General features: G+C 37.0%; 1 protein-coding gene across 1 annotated transcript in view; it reads left to right on the forward strand.

The window, feature by feature from the left end:
* LOC106075989 (glutaminyl-peptide cyclotransferase-like protein) overlaps positions 1–20,544 on the forward strand; it is a 76,768-nt gene that overhangs the window by 52,364 nt on the left and 3,860 nt on the right. The window contains exons 6-7 of the mRNA XM_056022294.1: positions 13,016–13,115; positions 18,739–18,855. Coding sequence (XP_055878269.1) covers positions 13,016–13,115; positions 18,739–18,855 — 217 coding nt within the window. The remainder of the gene's footprint in view (positions 1–13,015; positions 13,116–18,738; positions 18,856–20,544) is intronic.

Below are 20,544 nucleotides of genomic sequence, written 5' to 3' on the forward strand. Positions count from 1 at the left end.
CAACATGAAGGTTTGGTTCCGTGTCTACGTTCATTAAGGCGGCTTATGAACAGAAAGTGTTGATCAAAGATGACTCTAGTTTCCACGTATTCTCTACAAATAAACGTCGTTTCTTTCAGTGGCGTTGCTAGGAATCTGCCATCATTTGAGGGCCCGGGGGGGAGGCTTGACCTCTTTGTGGGACCCTCCATTTTGCGCAATATCCAATGTAAAAAAAAATACTTTCGAACGCTTATTTGAGGACGCCCCTCAAGTGGGTTCTGGAGGTATGTTCCAATTCCTCCCCTTCCGCCCCCCCCCCCAGCTACGCCACTGGTTTCTTTAAGTAGGCCTATTTTCCAATGTAGTCTAGAATCTAGATCTATGACAACATATATATCTTGCTATTTCTGGTCCACGTGGCTTTATAAACTCATAAGCTGGACGGTTACTAGAAGAACTTGACTGTGCAAAGCTGACTGGAAAGACGCCTTGCAATAATGAAACATTACAAGAAATAAATAGAATGAGAAATGATAGACCACCATCAGCTTGTGTAGGAATTGATTTTTTAAAACACTATTTATATATTTGTATAATACTTGTTACATTCTCGGTTTGGCAGTCCTTAAGCTGGGCGAATGAGTTTCCCAAGAGATCTAGATCTACTAGAACTGAATAAGAGGAGGCAAAGTTTGATAGAGAGAGGGAGAAAGAGACATTATGTGAGAGAGCTGTAGAGGAGACAGTGAAAGAGTGAAGGAGAAAGAGACATTATGTGAGAGAGGTGTAGAGGAGACAGTGAAAGAGTGAGGGAGAAAGAGACATCACGTGAGAGAGGTGTAGAGGAGACAGTGAAAGAGTGGGGGAGAAAGAGACATTATGTGAGAGAGGTGTAGAGGAGACATTGAAAGAGTGGGGGAGAAAGAGACATTATGTGAGAGAGGGGTAGAGGTGACATTGAAAGAGTGGGGGAGAAAGAGACATTATGTGAGAGAGGTGTAGAGGAGACATTGAAAGAGTGAGGGAGAAAGAGACATTATGTGAGAGAGGGGTAGAGGTGACATTGAAAGAGTGGGGGAGAAAGAGACATTATGTGAGAGAGGTGTAGAGGAGACATTGAAAGAGTGGGGGAGAAAGAGACATTATGTGAGAGAGGTGTAGAGGAGACATTGAAAGAGTGGGGGAGAAAGAGACATTATGTGAGAGAGGTGTAGAGGAGACATTGAAAGAGTGGGGGAGAAAGAGACATTATGTGAGAGAGGGGTAGAGGAGACAGTGAAAGAGTGGGGGAGAAAGAGACATTATGTGAGAGAGGTGTAGAGGAGACATTGAAAGAGTGGGGGAGAAAGAGACATTATGTGAGAGAGGGGTAGAGGTGACAATGTGAAGAAAAATAGAAACAAGCAAAATATTTTTTTAAAAATCATTTTAAAAAAACAAAGCTAATCTAAGGGAAAGAACTCCGCAACTATATCAATTAATAATATAGACGTTATTTCCCTTATTCGTTCTCACACATAATAATTAATTAGCAATGATTTATTAAATAATTGGTTATGTTTTTAAAAATTGATTCATATTTTGTTAGGTACAACTAATTAATTGCTAAAAGTTTCAATTTGTACCAAGAATGTCTGTGGGAGAAATAACCTGTTCAATTATCTAAGAAGACGAAACACGACATGTTTAGCCGTATCTGTGAAAGCTGAAGGAGGATAAATTCCCCTTGTTGGTATCAAACAAAATTATTAATTACAATTAATATTTTTTACTTATTGGTTATTTTATAATTGATTCACGTCTTCCCCGTGCCAATGAATGATTGTACAAAGTTTCAACTTGATCCGAGAATAGGTGTGGGAGAAATAACGTGTACAGCTTTTTTACCAGACAGACAGACATACAAAGTGAGTTAAAAGTGAGTTAATATAACATTTGTAAAAAGAAAAAATGGAGAAAAAGAAGAAAGAGACAATGCAAAATAGAGAGAGAAAAAGAACCTAATGGTGTGTGAAAGAGACAGGGGGTGATTTAGGAAAGCAGGATAAATATTGACATAAAAAAGTATGAATACATTGAGTTAATAACTTGCCCAAGCCCAAGCCCTAGTATTTCATTGAATTATGTCTGTACTGGAATCCCCGTGTTATGCGGCCCCAGCAGAGTGAATTCGTTCTGCACGAACATAAATAATTATTGGTTTACGTAGCGACTATCAATCGTCAGAAATCAATAATTCATCAAAACTGTGTTGTTACTGATCTACAGAGTTTCGGAACTGGGGTCGGTAACTCTGGCTTCCTTATACAATGAGACTCAGAGGTTTTATGGTTATATTCAGTTACAGGAAGTGTGAGAATTGCGGAAGTTGATAATGGACTATGGGAGATATTTATCTATGGCGGATAATTAGATTTATAAAAAGCTAGCTCTTTTGTTGTTTTTTATTAAGCTATGTATTCTGAATGTGTGGTATTTTGTGAGCACTTATTAGCTTTGTAGAATGTCTAAATCTTTTGCTTTTAGCACACGATAATATCAAGATGTTGGAAGTATTAGAAGTTCATTCTAGGAGAGTGGCGCAACTACAAAATATATACATTTATAAACAACTGGGCAACTAGCTAGCGATAATAAAGCCAAGTTGATACGAAGATCATCACCTACGCTCGAGATATTTAGCTGAAGATAGCGATCTTTGAAATATTCTTCTTGTTTTTAGATAGATAAGATAATTTTTATTGATCCAATCGAATGGAAATTCAGTTTGACTACTTTGACCACCTTATCTTATAAAATACAGACGTTACTTCAAAAAAGAAGATGATTACGTCATACGCGTCATGCATTTAGTCATGCATGTTAAGCAATGACCTGAATTCCGCGAAGTCACTGGTTTTCCAGGTTGGCTCAGGCAACCCATTCCATGCTCTAAATAGCACTAGGGAAGAAGAAGCATTTGTACAAATTTGTCCTAGCATATGGAACAAGGAATGTGCCTTTATCTTTGTGTCTTTCTGAGTATTTTATTAGATTTTGTTTTTGTATTTGAAGATTATGGTTCAGTGTTTTATGTATAATTGCTACACACTCCCAACTTATGTATTAGACTTCTATGTACTTCTCGGTGATGACAGATGACCATGTAACACACTGACTGAAAGTGGGATAAAGAAGTTTTAAAAATGTTCTGTCTTAGCCCTAATGAAAAGGAGACGACCACTTCGTTCAGATCTGATGTAACAGTGGTTTAATGTGTGCAGGCTGTCTTTAAGATGTCCTTATATGGCATACACTTTTTCAATTGTAGAGTTTCTGGATAAACTATACAATGTCAAGGACGCTAAAAATAAAAGCTACAAACAGAAGAGCTGTAACAATTTCATTCTGCAGTGCTAAAATTAATTCACATAACGAAAGATCATTCAAAAATAAATACAAAGCTTTAAATGTGAAACTAGAAAACACTTTAACAAAATATACACACTGTACAATACAATTCAACAAGTTGACTGCCTTCGTTCCAGCTCCTCACTACAACTGACTTTCCCCGTTCTTTCAAAGACTTTATTATCTATCTCATACTAGATTTAGCAACAATCAACTAGCAACAGTCAACCTCGCTCTTTTTATGGATTTAACTTTTCCGCTTTTGTTCCAAGAAAGCATGTTTGTTCAAGAACCCGTCGACCATGATCTTGCTCTGTAGGCGCTTGCAGAAAACTAAAAATAAACTTAATGCAATAGCTGCTTTATGCTACTAGACAGCGATGTTGACATGTTAGCCACACTCTTTTAGTATTTCCCCGGAAGTTATAAACAAAAATTATATGAATTCAACGAATGTATGTCTTCTTCATTTTTTATGTGCGGATCGGTAACACGAAACCTATATTGTCTTTAGACTCTTAAAACTGAAAATTCACATTCTCTTTTCCCTAAGTCCGTTGAACCGTTGGGGCACCACACATGATCTGTCAACGACTTCCTTCATTTTTCTCTGTCTTTGCCTTGAGTAGAATGTCTTTTAATGACAAGCCTGTCCATTCTTTGATGGTGTCTTTCTGTCGCTTTATCTGTCTGCCTCTTCCTCTTTTTCCTGGTACTGTCCCCTGAAGGAATGTCTTTACGAGCCCTGAGGAACTTGTGATGTGGCCATACAGTTCTAGTTTGATTTTTTACAGTGGTCAGCAGGTCATCAAGGGGTTCTGTTAGCCGTTGTGATCCTGTTTCAAATCTCTTTTTTTTTATGTTACATAGGATCCTTCTATAGCATCGCGATTCCATTGCTAGGATCCTTCTCTCTAGTTCTGCAGTTAGCGTCCAAGATTCGTAAGCATACTTCAGTGGCAATTGTGCTTTTGCACTATCGATTTAGACAGCATATTAAAATTGGCAATAAAAACGTGTCCTGTTGTCGAGATTATATATGTTTCGTTGTTTATGATTTACCACTAGGTGGCTCTTAAAGTGAAGATGAAGTTTCTATGTGCGGATATCTGCGTGTGTATGAAAGTTTAATCGATCTGTTTATCATCTAATGAAACGAAACAAAATATTTATTTGAAGAAAATGAAAATGCAAAGTTACAAGGGAGCAAATCGCAGTTTGAGGCATCAGGTTTTAAAAGAGTTTCGGTAGTGATGTCCCTGCATCAGGTTTTAAAAGAGTTTCGGTAGTGATGTCCCTGCATCAGGTTTTAAAAGAGTTTCGGTAGTGATGTCCCTGCATCAGGTTTTAAAAGAGTTTCGGTAGTGATGTCCCTGCATCAGGTTTTAAAAGAGTTTCGGTAGTGATGTCCCTGCATCAGGTTTTAAAAGAGTTTCGGTAGTGATGTCCCTGCATCAGGTTTTAAAAGAGTTTCGGTAGTGATGTCCCTGCATCAGGTTTTAAAAGAGTTTCGGTAGTGATGTCCCTGCATCAGGTTTTAAAAGAGTTTCGGTAGTGATGTCCCTGCATCAGGTTTTAAAAGAGTTTCGGTAGTGATGTCCCTGCATCAGGTTTTAAAAGAGTTTCGGTAGTGATGTCCCTGCATCAGGTTTTAAAAGAGTTTCGGTAGTGATGTCCCTGCATCAGGTTTTAAAAGAGTTTTGGAAGTGATGTCCCTGCATCAGGTTTTAAAAGAGTTTTGGAAGTGATGTCCCTGCATCAGGTTTTAAAAGAGTTTCGGTAGTGATGTCCCTGCATTTTTACACAACCTATATGAACTCCGTCTGTCTGTCTGGGTGGAATCTTTTACACGTTTTATTTCTCCCACTTCCCATTCTCGGATCAAGTTAAAAGTTTGCACAATTATTCATAGTTGAAGACAATACATGAATCAATTTAAAAATGAACTAATTAATTAATCAATTCACAGTAATTAATTGTTGTATATAGACAAGAGGGAACTTATTGAAATATATGTCAGTGACTTTGTGGTGTTTCCCCTTAGAGAAGCTTTGTTTTTTTTTAAATATTTTAAATGTTTTATTAGTTGGGGGGGGGGGGGGGTCGTGATCTCGAAATTGTTTTATTAACATTATTCATACATTAAGAGTTCATATCCATCCACTAAAAGTTCATATCCACCCACTTAGAGTTCAAATCCATCCACTTAAAATTCATACCCATCCACTTAAAATTCATATCCATCCACTAAAAGTTTATACCCATCCACTAAAAGTTCATACCCATCCACTAAAAGTTCATACCCATCCACTAAAAGTTCATATCCATCCACTAAAAGTTCATACCCATCCACTAAAAGTTCATACCCATCCACTAAAAGTTCATACACATCCACTAAAAGTTCATACACATCCACCCATCCACTAAAAGTTCATACCCATCCACTAAAAGTTCATATCCATCCACTAAAAGTTCATATCCATCCACTAAGGGTTGACCTCTCCTGTTTCCTTCCCCTTCCGTCCGACTAGATAAAAATAGATCGATGCACTTTATATCGAGAACATACTAGCTTGTAGTTTTATCTGGTGACATCCATATTAGAGATGACCCAACCTTTTTTTTTTTTTTACTGTATTTCTAATTAAATGTATGTATGGACGTCTAACGTGTATGATCCCTAATAACATGTTTGATAATGTAAGCAGATTAGGTCTACGCCCACTCAGTCTTAGATTAAAACACACACACACATATATAAATATCATTAATCTCTCCCTCTAACACCCACACACACATTCGTTTCTCTCGTATTAATAGTTCAGTGACAAACCCAATCTCGGGCACGAGAAATATAAATCTTTTTAATTAGCCTTTTTAAACAAAAAATAAAAAGATAAAAGGCGAATGAAGCCAAACACGATGATGACAAAGATGTTTAGATGAAAAATTATCGAGACAGAAAAACTGAGTTAACTCAAGCAGCGGAGTATCTATCTCTGAAGGGGGTCAACAAAACAATAGCGTTATGGAGTGAGTGAATGTTTGGGAATAATAAATTAAATGGTCATTTTAATTGATTCCTGTTGTGTTAGGGACAATAATTAATTGTGCAAAGTTTCAACTTGATCTGAGAACGGGAAGTGGGGGAACTAACGTGTACAAACTTTGTACCAGACAGACAGACAGACAGACAGACAGACAGACAGAGTTGATATTAGCTTTGTAAAAAAAAAATAATAAGTGGGGTTCGGCGAATGAATTTTTTAAAGTGATCGTTAAAGTTTGACTGTGAGCAGATATTTCTACATCAAGAATGTACTTACCGTGAGTATAAGTCACGAGTTCGACTCTTCAGTGTCAATAGTATTGAAAGACGTATGTGGGTGGGTGTGGCGAAGTAATATATAAATAGAATCAGGAGCAGATAAACACCATATGGAAATGTGGCGCGGAAGAATAATGGAAACTACATTCATGACACTGAGTGAAAATCGCCAATGCTTAATTGTGTAATTGTATCAATTAGTTTGGATCAGAAATGTACTCCGATTTGTAATAGATCTAGACCAACAACAATAAATCTGTGCGATTAGAGATATTTTTACCAATTGTTATTGTTTTGCGCTATATATTCATGCTTTTAGCTTTCTCAATACGCTACGATCCTATCACGTATCAGACCAGTTGTGAAAATGGGGGGGAGGGGGGGGGGATATCTGGATGAATTTTTTTTTACCGTTATCTTTTTTTAAAAACATTAATTTAAAAAAAAAAGGCGACCGACCTGAATTTGAACTTATGACTCAAGCCGACATCCTAACCACTCTGCCAGTGAGGTGTGTATGAAAAAAAGAAGACTGTATCTATTGTTTAGTTTGAACTTACTTTAAAGCGGCGACCTATAAAGGGGACTAATTCAGCTTATACCACCACATCAGTCAAGTACAATTTATTTCCCTTGTTCGAGATACCAAACAATATAATTAATTACCAGTAGTTAATAAACTATTTTGTTTTTGTTTGTTTTGTATTGATACGTGTGTTGTCTGGTAAAAGATATAAATGTGCGATATTTCAGCATGATCCGAGATTGGGTGTTGGAGGCCATTTGTACACAGAAACAGTGGCTCTTAGTCTACGAAATGTTTTGTAGTGTCTGTCTCTTTTGTTGAGAAGTTAAAATCAACCAAGTGAAAAAAAAAATAATGTAGTAGGCCTACAACATGGTAGTCTATAATATAACATAACAAAGATCTAACATAATATAATGCAATATATATTGACCTTATTTAATATTATACAAAGTTGACCTAATACAATATTATAATATAATATGAGAGTCTATGCAGGCACAATTTTCAATAAATAACTGGCCTATATAATATATAATAAATGCGAAAACATCAATCTGCATTGGCTTCGCTGAACACGATTTAAAAAAAAAATTCTGAAGCTTAAACCGAACCGTTAAAATTGTTTATACATGCAATAGACAACTTTTATGACCTTTTATTTTTCGAATTATGAACGTATTTGAATTTTTAACTAATTTAATTTATTTCAAAGCAAGGATAAATTGCTTTAAATCTATAGATATAATTTTCTGTAATTCATTTTCTTGTTCATTTATGTTACTCATTTTTCAAGCACAGGGCCGGATTTACCTATAGAGGCAAAGGCAACACAAGCTATAGCTTAGGGCCCCCAAGAAATATTAAACACGGACATATACTATTTAGACTTTTAAAGGGCACCATATCTCAAATGGTTTAGGGCTTTTCAAATCGTCCCTGCTCATGCGTTTACTTATAAAAGTAAATATATTTCTTACAGTAAAAAATTATAACGATTTTTATTTCACAGAAAATGCTCAGAGATGTCAATAAAACCCCGCGTCTGAGAATTCTTAAAATAATAGAGATATTAAATAAAGACAAAGATATTGAGAGGAGGGTGGTGTATAGACATAAATAAATATAGACTGGAAAAAGGAAGTAACTTCATGTAACTTGAAAACATGTATATCTATTGTATTCGGATTTCCGAATTATGAAGAATTGCATGATCTTCACGCTGAGGAATATTGTAATACATATATAGGTTACGGCTGAAATAGATATGAATACTTAACTTTTATACTGCTCATTAATGCTGTATACAAAAGTACACAAAATTGCAAGCATAGACATAAATAAATATAGACTGGCCGATAAAAGAGTTTTATGAAACGAAAATTTGTGACTTGCAATTTTGTGTACTTTATTATACAGCATTTATGAGCAGTATTAAAGTTAAGTATTCATATCAATTTCAGCCATAACCTATATAAGTATTACAATATTTTACTAGTGTTTTGTTTAATCTCTAAGAATGAAGATTATGCAATTTTTCATAATTTGGAAATCCGAATACAATAGATGGACACGTTTTCAAGTTACATGAAGTTACTTCCTTCGGCCAGTCTATATTTATTTATATCTATGATCGCAAGTCACAAATTTTTGTTTCATAAAACTCTTTAACGGCCAGTCTATATTTATTTATGTCTATGTGTAAAGATATTTTTTTCTATAATCCTATTGCCAAATGGGGCTAGGTTGGAGAGTAGAAAACAAAAATTCTTCTAGTGACAAGATCCTTGTATTGCAGGGCTTTCTATTACAATATTATTTTTTTTAAAGCTTTTTTCTGTGTATGCTTTCTAATTATAGCTTCTATTTATAGCGTTATTTCCGCTCTCTCCACGGCACTCTCGCTCTAATGATAATGTTTTTGGGAATCTCCCATCTCTGTGCAACTTATTGATTCCCTGGGTCGGAGGCTAACGGTTCCGTGCTTTTTTTTTTCCCCGCTGTCAGTAGAGCCCGTGTTGCTATCTCCCCGTGACAAGCTGAGAGAGCTTCCTTATCACAATCATTAGTTTGGAACTCTCGCCCCCCAGCCTCACTGTTACACTGAGTGGGTGGGTATTTGATGCTGATGTGTGAGCGAGTGTTTACAATATAAGATCTACACGAGGAATATTTATGACTTCTATGTGGTCGATGATTGAAAATAAACGAAGAATCCATAACAGCCTTTATTATTATTTCTTTTAATAATTAAAAAAAAATAGAAAAAGATACAGTCCAGAATCTCTAGATCTATAGGCCGTTTTAACTTTATGAACTTTTAATTTTAACTAATTCGAATGACGAACATTTCCATTTGTTTTGTCTGGATAACAAAGATGCACCATTAACAGATTTATGTTTTTTGGTCATTTATTTATGAGTGTCATTTTCATAAAAGGGCAAAAATAAATAAATAGAATTAACGAAAACAACAACAACAAAAAAGCTGAAAATGTGACAATCTCTTTTTTTTCATTCATTCTTGAATCTTGAAACTCTACAGTTCCTACTTTTTTTCCAGCCACGATTGTCTCCACTCTGACTTTGTCCGGTTTAGAAAGAGTCAAGCCTTGCCTTATTGAAGTAATGGCGTGAATTATGTTATATATATATATATTTAAAAAATTAATTTGTAGGCTACTAAATGATTAACTAATTGGTTACTTTTTGGATTGACTCGTGTATTGTCATCGACAATGAATAATTATGCAAAATTTCAACTTGATCCGAGAATAGAGAGTGGGAGAAAAAAAGTGTCAAAACGTAAAAAATGGATTAAATCCATATATACATCCACATCTTTCATTAGTATCAGACAAAATAACTAATCACCAACAATGAATTAACGAACTGGTTAATTCTTTTGATTGATTCCTGTATTGTCAGGTTCAATGAATAATTGTGTTGAACTTGTTCCGAGAATGGAAAATGGAGACAAAAAAAATATGTTCAAACTTTTTTCCTGAGTTGATATAAGCCTTGTACAAATATTTCTAATCGCACAGATTTATTATATCTACGTCAGTTGTAAGTATAATCACATGACTGATCCAAAACTAATTGATACTATTGCTCGACGTAATTTAAACTTTTTTTTTTTTTTTTATATAAATATTTTTTATGTTTTTCTTGTTTACACACTCAAAACAGGAAGACCTCCCTCCTGCAGACAAATATAATTACACTCCTTGAAAGTGAAGACAAACTATTAGAGCCAAAAATTTAGGTATTTCCATGCGTTACCATCGCCTACGTACCTTCCAATATATTTAGAGTATATGTTATTACCAAGCGGAAGTAGTACCATACATATAATTAATTTCTGTTATAATTGTCAAGTAAAGTGTCTAATAAAGTTTTATAATTCACCATTAGAAATAGGGGATCATGTATTTCACTGTGCTACTCCAATGAAAATAAAATACAATATTTTCGTTGATTGGATAATTTTTATATTAATATTATTAATTGTTTTTTTATTATTGAAAGTGATCAGACGCATGGGAATGATTGCCCCTGTAACTCTCGTTTATTTGCTGATTTATCTCCCTTCAATGAATATCTAATAGAGGCAGACAAAAAAAAAACACCACTCACCAGGGAAAGTCGAATCAATGACGATGTAAATGTTTACTATTCGATAACAACAATGTACTTTCAGCCGATATGACATTTGTAAGGCTCAATTATAAGAGCTATACTAGCTAATTGATTGATTGCAGAGACATTTCCGAAGCTTTTGTTTTGTTAAGTAACATTAGAACAGTGTTTCTCAAACCTTTTTTCTATAACGGAACACTTCGCGCATTCTGAATATTTAGCGGACCACTTCGCTTATTTTCTTTAGACATTCATTCACGTTGTGGCTTACTATATCATTATTCCAGTAGTTCGTATAAAAGCTATTCAGGCCTCACTAGCACACAGTGTGGGAAACGCTGCATTAGAATATCGTGGCCAAAGTTTGTAAGGCGCAAGGAGATCGTGACGAGGAAGGGTTTGAACTCGGGTCCAGACTGTTGCTAAAAACTATCCTATTTATATTGAATTGAATTTCACATTTATCTCATGCTACGCACAGCTAGGAAATACAGGCACGGTGCTTGCAACCAGTCGCGTCGTACAGGTCCGGCCTTGGATAATTTGAGGCCTTAGGAGAAGTGAATTTGGTGTCCCCAAATAAAATTAAAAAAAAAAAAATGAAAAGAAATTACGCAATTAATTAAAAACCTTCCCGTCTATAATAATAATAATAATAATAAGACTTGTCTTCGAGTCCGAAGATTAATGAGAAATGCAGTATTTCCCGTGGCTACGGAGCCCCAGTTGTGACCTACATATTTTGCCATATTCAGGGCAAGCTCCCGTCTATATGTAGATCGACAAATAACTGAAACTCATATACCGGTGTCGCAATTTCCGTAACAGAAACAGAGTTAGACAAGCAAATATATTGTTTTAGCAGAGAGAGAGAGAGAGAGAGTGGGACTAGTAAACATAGAGTCATAGTAGAGTCAGAGTTAGAGTAGTAAACTTCATAGAGTTCTACAATGTTTGAGATCTCATTCGAATTTCACAAGTTTTTTAGTCCTGCTCGAGCCCCCCCCCCCCCAACCAAACGTATTAGAAGCAGTCTTGTTATAGAAAAGAAGAGGCCTCCCATCAACTGTGTTAGAAGCAGTCTTGTTGTAGAAGAGAAGAGGCCCCCACACCAACTGTGTTAGAAGCAGTCTTGTTATAGAAGAGAAGAGGCCCCCACCAACTGTATTAGAAGCAGTCTTGTTATAGAAGAGAAGAGGCCCCCACCAACTGTATTAGAAGCAGTCTTGTTATAGAAGAGAAGAGGCCCAAAGTATCCATGCCCTCACCCCCCCCCCTACACACACATGCAGGACGTAATCATCATTGGGGTAGGACGTAATAATCACCATTTCTGAAAGAACGTCCAAAGCTTTACAAGCCGAATGACGTAACTGGCTTGTGATTCCTAGCGGCATCTTCGATATAGGTCACGGAGGTCACGTTACTAGGCCTATTCTGTGTTTTTTTTTAATGCATTTTTGCATTCGCTCAAACCCAGCCTCGTTTTCGATACGAGTTTGCTTAGTTACCGATTTCGTTAAACATTAATATAGTCACACGCATTAAAAGTAATTTTCTATTGTAAAATGGAGTCCATTCAACGTCCCTCAAAATTTACATTATGGAAAAAACAATTCTTTTTAATATTCAGACATTTAATATTGAACTGATAATGTTTCGCAAACTTTAAAAAAAAAGAAAAGCAGATGTGTTCATAGATGACAAAGCATATTTTTGAGCCTACCATTTAAACATGCGTCCATGTCAAGAGTGCAATGACCTTTTTCTTTCTTTTGTTTTGGTAGACAGGGAACTTGGCCAGATATTTGGCCTTCAGAAACTTGATTCGGCTGTGTGGGGCTGCTGAATCCAGAAACCAGCAAGCCAACAGGCCTATAGATTGAATAGAAAATGATAACTTATAGAAATTGCTGGCCTTCATTAACGGGGTCATCGATTATTGATCTCCTCGCGGCCATCACGAGTCTAGAGCCGGACATGATCACGTGGTGTATGTTGAGTTTGTTGATAGAGCGATGGATAAAATGATGAGATCGTTCATCACGATGTAGGGATGACAGCAGGCTAGTCAATTATTTATATCACGTGGTTCTGAAGTGATGACAGTCTAACCAATAATTGTTACGCTATCGTCTATTCCACAGAAATTCTTCATACTGCTTGACCTGATTGGTACAACAGACACGCGCTTCGTTAACTACTACAGCAATACTTCGTCCCTGTACTACAGAATGGTCACTATAGGTAGGTACCGGACTCCCCCCCCCCCCACAAGTCATTCATCATAACCTAAAGCAGGGGTTCTCAACCTGTGGATCGCGACCCCCTTGGGGCTCGCCTAAGTCCATCAAAAATAAGGATTGTAATTGTCTATTCTTCTATTGCTGTGTGTGTCTATTGGGAGGGGGGGGTCGCGGCAGAGTGGTATATTGTAAAAAGGGGTCGCCAAGCTTAAAAGGTTGAGAACCGCTGTGTGTAAAGGGTTATTTCTTTTAACCATCATCGAATTCTCTATTCACCCAAACCCCGTTTAGTGTCATCAGTAATATGGCAATGTCATTGAGTACGAAGATTAAGAATGGGTGCAGTGTTTCACAGAACTACGCAAACCCAGTTGTAACCTTCGTATTTTGCCATAATAATAATAATAATTTTATTTATAAAGCGCTGTTAACAAACAAAATGTAGGCTCAAGGCGCTGTAACAACATTACAAACAAAAACAAGAGAGCTAAGATGACAGTTAATCTAAAAAAGTTTTAAACAGATAGGTCTTAATGTTCTTCTTAAAAGTGGTGTAGCATGTTGTCTGTCTGAGATCAATGGGGAGTGAGTTCCAAACCTTTGGTCCGTGAACTGAAAAAGCACGCAGACCGTGGCACTACTAAAAGCGTTGAGTCCATTGAGCGCAGATTCAGACAATGCCGTTGTTCACCCGCGGGATGGGTGTGTGAGTGTTTAAGATTTCTTTTCACCTGTTGCGCCTGTTTTCGGCAAGGGTTCTCTTTGGGCCCCGAGACCTTATTGGGAGCTCTCCAACTAGCTCTTTCAGAGGCCATCTGTACAACGTGGCAATATATCTTACGTAGGATATATCTACAGTCACTACCACCACCATCGCATGTTCTGTTGGACCTTTAGGGCGCCCCACATGATATGTCAACCTTCTCTTTCACGGTGACTACATCAATAGTGTAACATGCTTGAGTTACGTTAGTCATTTTTAGCTGATACGCACAGCATTTATTTCGCAATATCTTTCAATTCTTTATTCATACTTCAACTAGTCGGACCAAAAAAAAAAATATTTGAGAAAATAAAAAATTCATATTAAAAAAAAAGCTTATATTATGCGTAGTTGAATCAATGGTCAATATTGCGCGGACGCGTTTCGTTTCTTTAAAACTCGAATCAGTCAATTGAGCCGGAAGTACCTTTTTCTTTATATATCTTTTGTTTAGCGTAATTTCATGCTTTCGAACTCGAGGGCTCTGCCCTCCTCAAGCAAACACGCTAACCACTTGCTTATGAAATGTTTTATAATTATCTATTCTTAGTTTCAAAATTTAAATCAAACTTTAATTCAACTTAGACCACCACATCATTCAAGTACAATTTTTTCCTTTGTTCGATACCAAACAAAATAATTAATTACCTATAGTTAATTAACTACTTGTTGTTTTTTTATGATTCTTATGTTGTCAAGTAAAAGAAATTAGTGTGCAAAACTTCCACTTGGTCTGAGAATGGGTTTGGGAGAAATAGCGTATACAAACTTTTTACCAGACAGACAGACAGTGATTTGATATATGCTTTAAAAAATATTATCAAAGGGGAAGAACTTCATATGTACAGCCACATATCTCAATACTGTAAGATTTGTTTCCCTGCTCGATAGCAGACAAAATTAATTAATTACCACTATCTTTATTGATTCTTGTTTTCTTAGGAACAATGTCTAATTCTATTACGTTTCATCTTGATCCGAGAATGGGAAGTAGGAGAAAAAACGTGTTCAAAATGTGTACCAGACAGACTGAGTGAATTAATATAAGTTTTGTAATAAAACAATGTCCGAAGATTCAGTAAGAGTGCAGTAATTTTCTCTTCTTGACCTATATATTTTGTAACTATCATTGCTGTGAACAAAGCCGTTGTCTACAAAACGGGTCTACTTAAAGTTTTCTTTTTTCATCTTCTGACCAAAGTCCAAAGTAATCGAACACAATTATTATTCATGACTTGACATGATAGCAGCGTCATCCAAGACAGCTTAGATGAAGTACAGTTCAAGATCAGAGCAACCGCCAGAATCCCGTTAGACCTTGACCAATGGAAAGACTTAATAAGGAATAATAATAATTAGGAATGAGAGAAAAAGACTTCTCGAGAACATTGTGGGTTCGGATAATTTAATAATCAAAATGTCTTACACCTTCGTCCCTTGCCCTCCTGACTGTAAAAGAAATAGCGAAGACCATACAGCCCAGGTATTCTCCATAAACACTAGTATCTATTATCAGGGCCGGCCCTAGGCCTAAGGCAAACTAGGCAGCCGCCTAGGGTCTCCGATTGGTGCAGGCCTCGCAAGGGACTCAAAGAAGTATTTTTTTAGAGAAAATTGCGAAACAAATATAGCAGAACTCTCTGGCTCTCTATGTCTACTAGCCTAGTCCTAAGTCTCTACTACGATTCAAGGTTTATTCGCGAATGTTTAGATCTACTTGTTAGACTACAAATGCTAGAAGACTATTGTTTAGATCTACTTGTTAGACTACAAATGCTAGAAGACTATTGTTTAGATCTACTTGTTAGACTACAAATGCTAGAAGACTATTGTTTAGATCTACTTGTTAGACTACAAATGCTAGAAGACTATTGTTTAGATCTACTTGTTAGACTACAAATGCTAGAAGACTATTGTTTAGATCTACTTGTTAGACTACAAATGCTAGAAGACTATTGTTTAGATCTACTTGTTAGACTACAAATGCTAGAAGACTATTGTTTAGATCTACTTGTTAGACTACAAATGCTAGAAGACTATTGTTTAGATCTACTTGTTAGACTACAAATGCTAGAAGACTATTGTTTAGATCTACTTGTTAGACTACAAATGCTAGAAGACTATTGTTTAGATCTACTTGTTAGACTACAAATGCTAGAAGACTATTGTTTAGATCTACTTGTTAGACTACAAATGCTAGAAGACTATTGTTTAGATCTACTTGTTAGACTACAAATGCTAGAAGACTATTGTTTAGATCTACTTGTTAGACTACAAATGCTAGAAGACTATTGTTTAGATCTACTTGTTAGACTACAAATGCTAGAAGACTATTGTTTAGATCTACTTGTTAGACTACAAATGCTAGAAGACTATTGTTTAGATCTACTTGTTAGACTACAAATGCTAGAAGACTATTGTTTAGATCTACTTGTTAGACTACAAATGCTAGAAGACTAATGTTTAGATCTACTTGTTAGACTACAAATGCTAGAAGACCATTGTTTCTTTCTTTTGGTGAAATATCGAAATGTTATTTTTCTAGTCTGGTGATCATGAATCGTCCATGAATCGTCTATGAATTGAACTGATTTGCTGATTTAAATAAAGATACATGAAGGTTTTTAATTCATTGCGTATTTTGACGGTGGAACGGAATAAACGAACTATCCAGTGCAGTTGTATCTGTTGTCATTATGGTATTTTTAGCTGAGCTGTTGTTATTCTCAACGTGAAAGAAATAGCGCGACGAACAGGATTCTATTGAAGTTTTTTTTTTTAATTAACTCACCGCCCACTTTTGTTTGTTTTACGAAACATATCTTTAATTTAGCTAATACCAATATCAAACTTGATAGTCTATATTCTATTACCGTTTCCTTTTAGAGTTTACAATAACAAGTCTATTCAGTGTTTCTGTCTCTGCACTTCATCCTGGGATTTCATGTTACCAAGTGTTCTAAAGTTACAGGATAGGCCCACACCTAATCTGTCAATGTTAAAAAGTGTTCTAATGTTACTGGATACGTCCAATCTGTCAATGGTGTCGAAACGCGGCTAATGTTGTGTGTATCCAATGCGCTGTGTTGGTTTCCTTTCACATTAGAAAACCTTGTGGGTGTGTTGTTGTTATACGATCCTGTCCATTTTAGTTCAGCATTGAATCAAACTTTTATCATGGCTTATTACGTGACATAGTGTGTCTATCAGTGGTCGCCCACGGAGACAGATGCTCAGGAACTGGATCTTAGATGTTAAAAGACTTTTTAAAAATTTAATGATTTTTTAAATTCTGATTTTTTTAAAATAAAAAAAAGCAGTCGCTTTAAAATGAATCTCTACATCGCCTGTAGTTAGCTTGCAGCCTACACAACTTACGAGTTCAAGACATAGCTCTAGACCAGCGGTTCTCAACCTTTTAAGCTCAGTGACCCCTTTTTACAACCCCCCCCCCCAAACTCAGCCGCGGAACACCCCCCCCCGACACACACATACAGCAATAGAAGAGTAGGCAATAACAATCCATATTTACGACGGTCTTAAGCGACTCCTGGCAAATGGTCAATCGACCCCCAAGGGGGTCGCGACCCCCAGGTTGAGAACCCCTGATCTAGACTCTAGAATGAATAAAATGAAACTACTTAGTTTGCTATAGTGTTCCTAATATTGTCAAGGCATGGCGCCTTTGCTTTGTTTCTTTCACATGTTTCGGATGTTCTTCCAGAAATGAAGATTATAACATTCTAGCTCTAACCTACGTCGGGGAGTGGGCGGGTCAGGAGGGTAGCTAGGAATTTTCCATCGTTTGGGGGTCCGGGGGGCTTGACCTTTTTTTTTTGGGGGGGGGGGCCTTCTTTTTAAATAATTATTAATTTCTAATGTAAAAATCACTAATTTGGGTCCCCGGGCATTTTCAAATTCTCCCCCATCCTCCCCCCACCCTAGCTACGCCACTGGGGCGGGTAGGATACGAACCCGCGACCCTTTAGTCTAGAGCCAGGCAACCAAGGGATGTGGTAGCCGTATGGTAAAGCGTTTCGTTTGTGAAGTGGTTATGAGTTTGAACCCAGGTTAAAGGTCGAGACCAATCGTTATAGAAGACCTGAACACTGACCTATGACGTTACAACCTATGGGCAGTTTAGACCAATAGCTCGTTGCCACGTCACAGGTCTGTACAACGTGGCAACGAGCTATTAGTCTAAACTGCCCACAGGTTGTCACGTTGCAGGTCAGTGTCCAGGCCTTCTGTAACGATAGGTCTCGGTCCAGCCAACTTAAATGTATACCTAACAAAGTCGGGAAAAGTAAATGCGGCTGATAGTTGTGCTGACCACAGGACACTCTCGTCCATAGAAACAGATTAGCTTCCATTCTTCTGCTTTATATTTCTCATTGTTTCATAAGAAGTGAAAATAAAACTTCTACAAAACCCCAAGACACCACAATGTCTGTAGATGTTTATTTTACATGTTTCGGATGTTTCTTCGGAGTTCATGATAAACTACTTTCTAGTCCAGCGGTTCTCAACCTTTAAAGCTCGGCGACCCCTTTTTTACAATCCCCCACTCTGCCGCGACCACCCCCACACATACACCAATAGAAGACTAGGCAATAATAATCCATAGTTTCGATGGTCTTAAGTGACCCTTAGCAAATGGTCAATCGACCCCATGGGGGGTCGCGACCCACAGGTTGAGAACCCCTGTCCTAGTCCAAATCTCCCGCAGGGTATGAACCCGGGACCATAAAGACGACCGAACGACAGTCCAGAGCGCATACCGCACGGCCAGGCAGCTATCCTATGCCTGTTTAAAGACTTTAGGTCAAATAGTTATAGTTTATTCAATGTTTATCCTCAGAGCAATGTTTAAAACGAATGAGTTTACTGCCAGCAGCGACCTACCAATCTGTCATGTTCAGTACACGAGGTGCCAGTCAAAATGTGGAAGATGACCACACACCATTCATACATAAAGGTCAGTAGAACATTTAACGAACACTTTGGTCAGTTTTAAAGAATTCATCTCGAGTGTCTAAAAGTTTTGAAGAAGTATTACAGCCCAGTGGTTATTAGGTCCTACAATAAAACTGTGTAGGTTATAATAAAAAAAAAAGTTATAGAAATGTGTCGCATTAGAGTCATTTATCGAAGGTCACGTGATATAGGAGCATTCGGGTCTTTGCTAAGCAGACGAGAAAATGTGTACGGTCGATAACGAGTGGCACCTGCACGGTGCGCTGCTAGAGGAGTGCCTACTAATCATAACAAAATTAAAGCCATATTTCGGCTGTAATCTAAAGGTAGTAGACAATGATTTCCTCCCTGTCCAGCATGTTGGCCAGGTGCAGGGGCAGACATTAGCTATATATGAACACACCATAAGTCAGGCCAGATTGGCCTAGCTATTAAATAGATGAACGTAGACTTAGGACACACGCAGGTAACCATCTTTAAAAAGATTTCGCCATTTTTCATTTATTATTATTTATTTATTTGTTATAATTTATTATTATGTTATTGTTTATTCAAAATGCCATTCGGAAATCTTGGTAGTAAAGTAATGTCTTTTTTTTTTAGTTTTTGGTTGTCGTTTTGTTTATTTTCGAGACTAATTTATCTTACTGAGGCAATAAAATACACGAACATAGAGAAATGTGGTGGCGGTATAATGGTCACTTAAAGAAAAAAGTAAGAAAAATAAAAATAAATAAAAAGATTTGGAGAGATTTTCGGGGAAAAAAATGGACAAACTAAACAATGTCAAGGACGCTAGATTGAATGATCACTGTTGCCAATTAAACAATACAAATTTTGTTCTGCCCCAAGCGAAAGAGTTTAGATATATGATTTTATAGTGCAGAAAAAGGCACCAAAATGATCATATTTTAAAATATGTTATAAACACCTTCTATCAAAGGGGCCTTCGCTTCATAGTTGGCACGCACTGGCAAAAGTAACGTAGAAATAGCTATGTCCTGCTTACCATTCGACAGCTGGGTCGAACACTTATCCAGCATGATGGACGACTGTATGCCAATGTCGATCTTTGTAGCGAGCTGGAAAAATTCAAAGGCTGCGTAACACAGGTGCCCACCGGAAGCGCTATAAAGATCAACTCAGGCGCCATTTTGCTCTCCCCGGCATAGAGGACAGTAGCTGGCAGCAGTTGGCCTCTGAAAGAGAGAGTTTTCACTAAGACCGAGGGACACGCATTCGAGGCCTAAAAAAATGACTTACCGAAAATAGGCGCAAAAGACGGAAATTAAAGTTAAACAGATCCTGGCGGACAACGAGCTTGTCTGCAATGGGGGTGAAAAAAAAATATGCAGGTCGCAACTGGGTTTGTGTAGTCATGTAAAACACAGCACTCATCCTTAATCTCCGGAATTGAAGACATTGCCATTCATATTTTGTACACCAGAAATAGTGTCTATAATTTAGTGTATATTATTTGTTAAGAGACAAGGGGGAAAATGTCCAGGAAATGTTGCTGACATTTCATGTTCATATCTACACTACCAGTTTTCTCGGATTTCAACATTTTAATGGCAGATAAATAGAGTTCTCTCTCATGTTTCCTAGAAAACCAATCTCGCTCCAAGAGAAAAACATTTCTGAAAGTGTCAAGGTCAAACGTCTCAGTTCGTCATGTCTTGTATTTCAT

The sequence above is a fragment of the Biomphalaria glabrata genome, chromosome 3, assembly GCF_947242115.1.
Source record: "Biomphalaria glabrata chromosome 3, xgBioGlab47.1, whole genome shotgun sequence".
NCBI lineage: Eukaryota > Metazoa > Mollusca > Gastropoda > Planorbidae > Biomphalaria > Biomphalaria glabrata.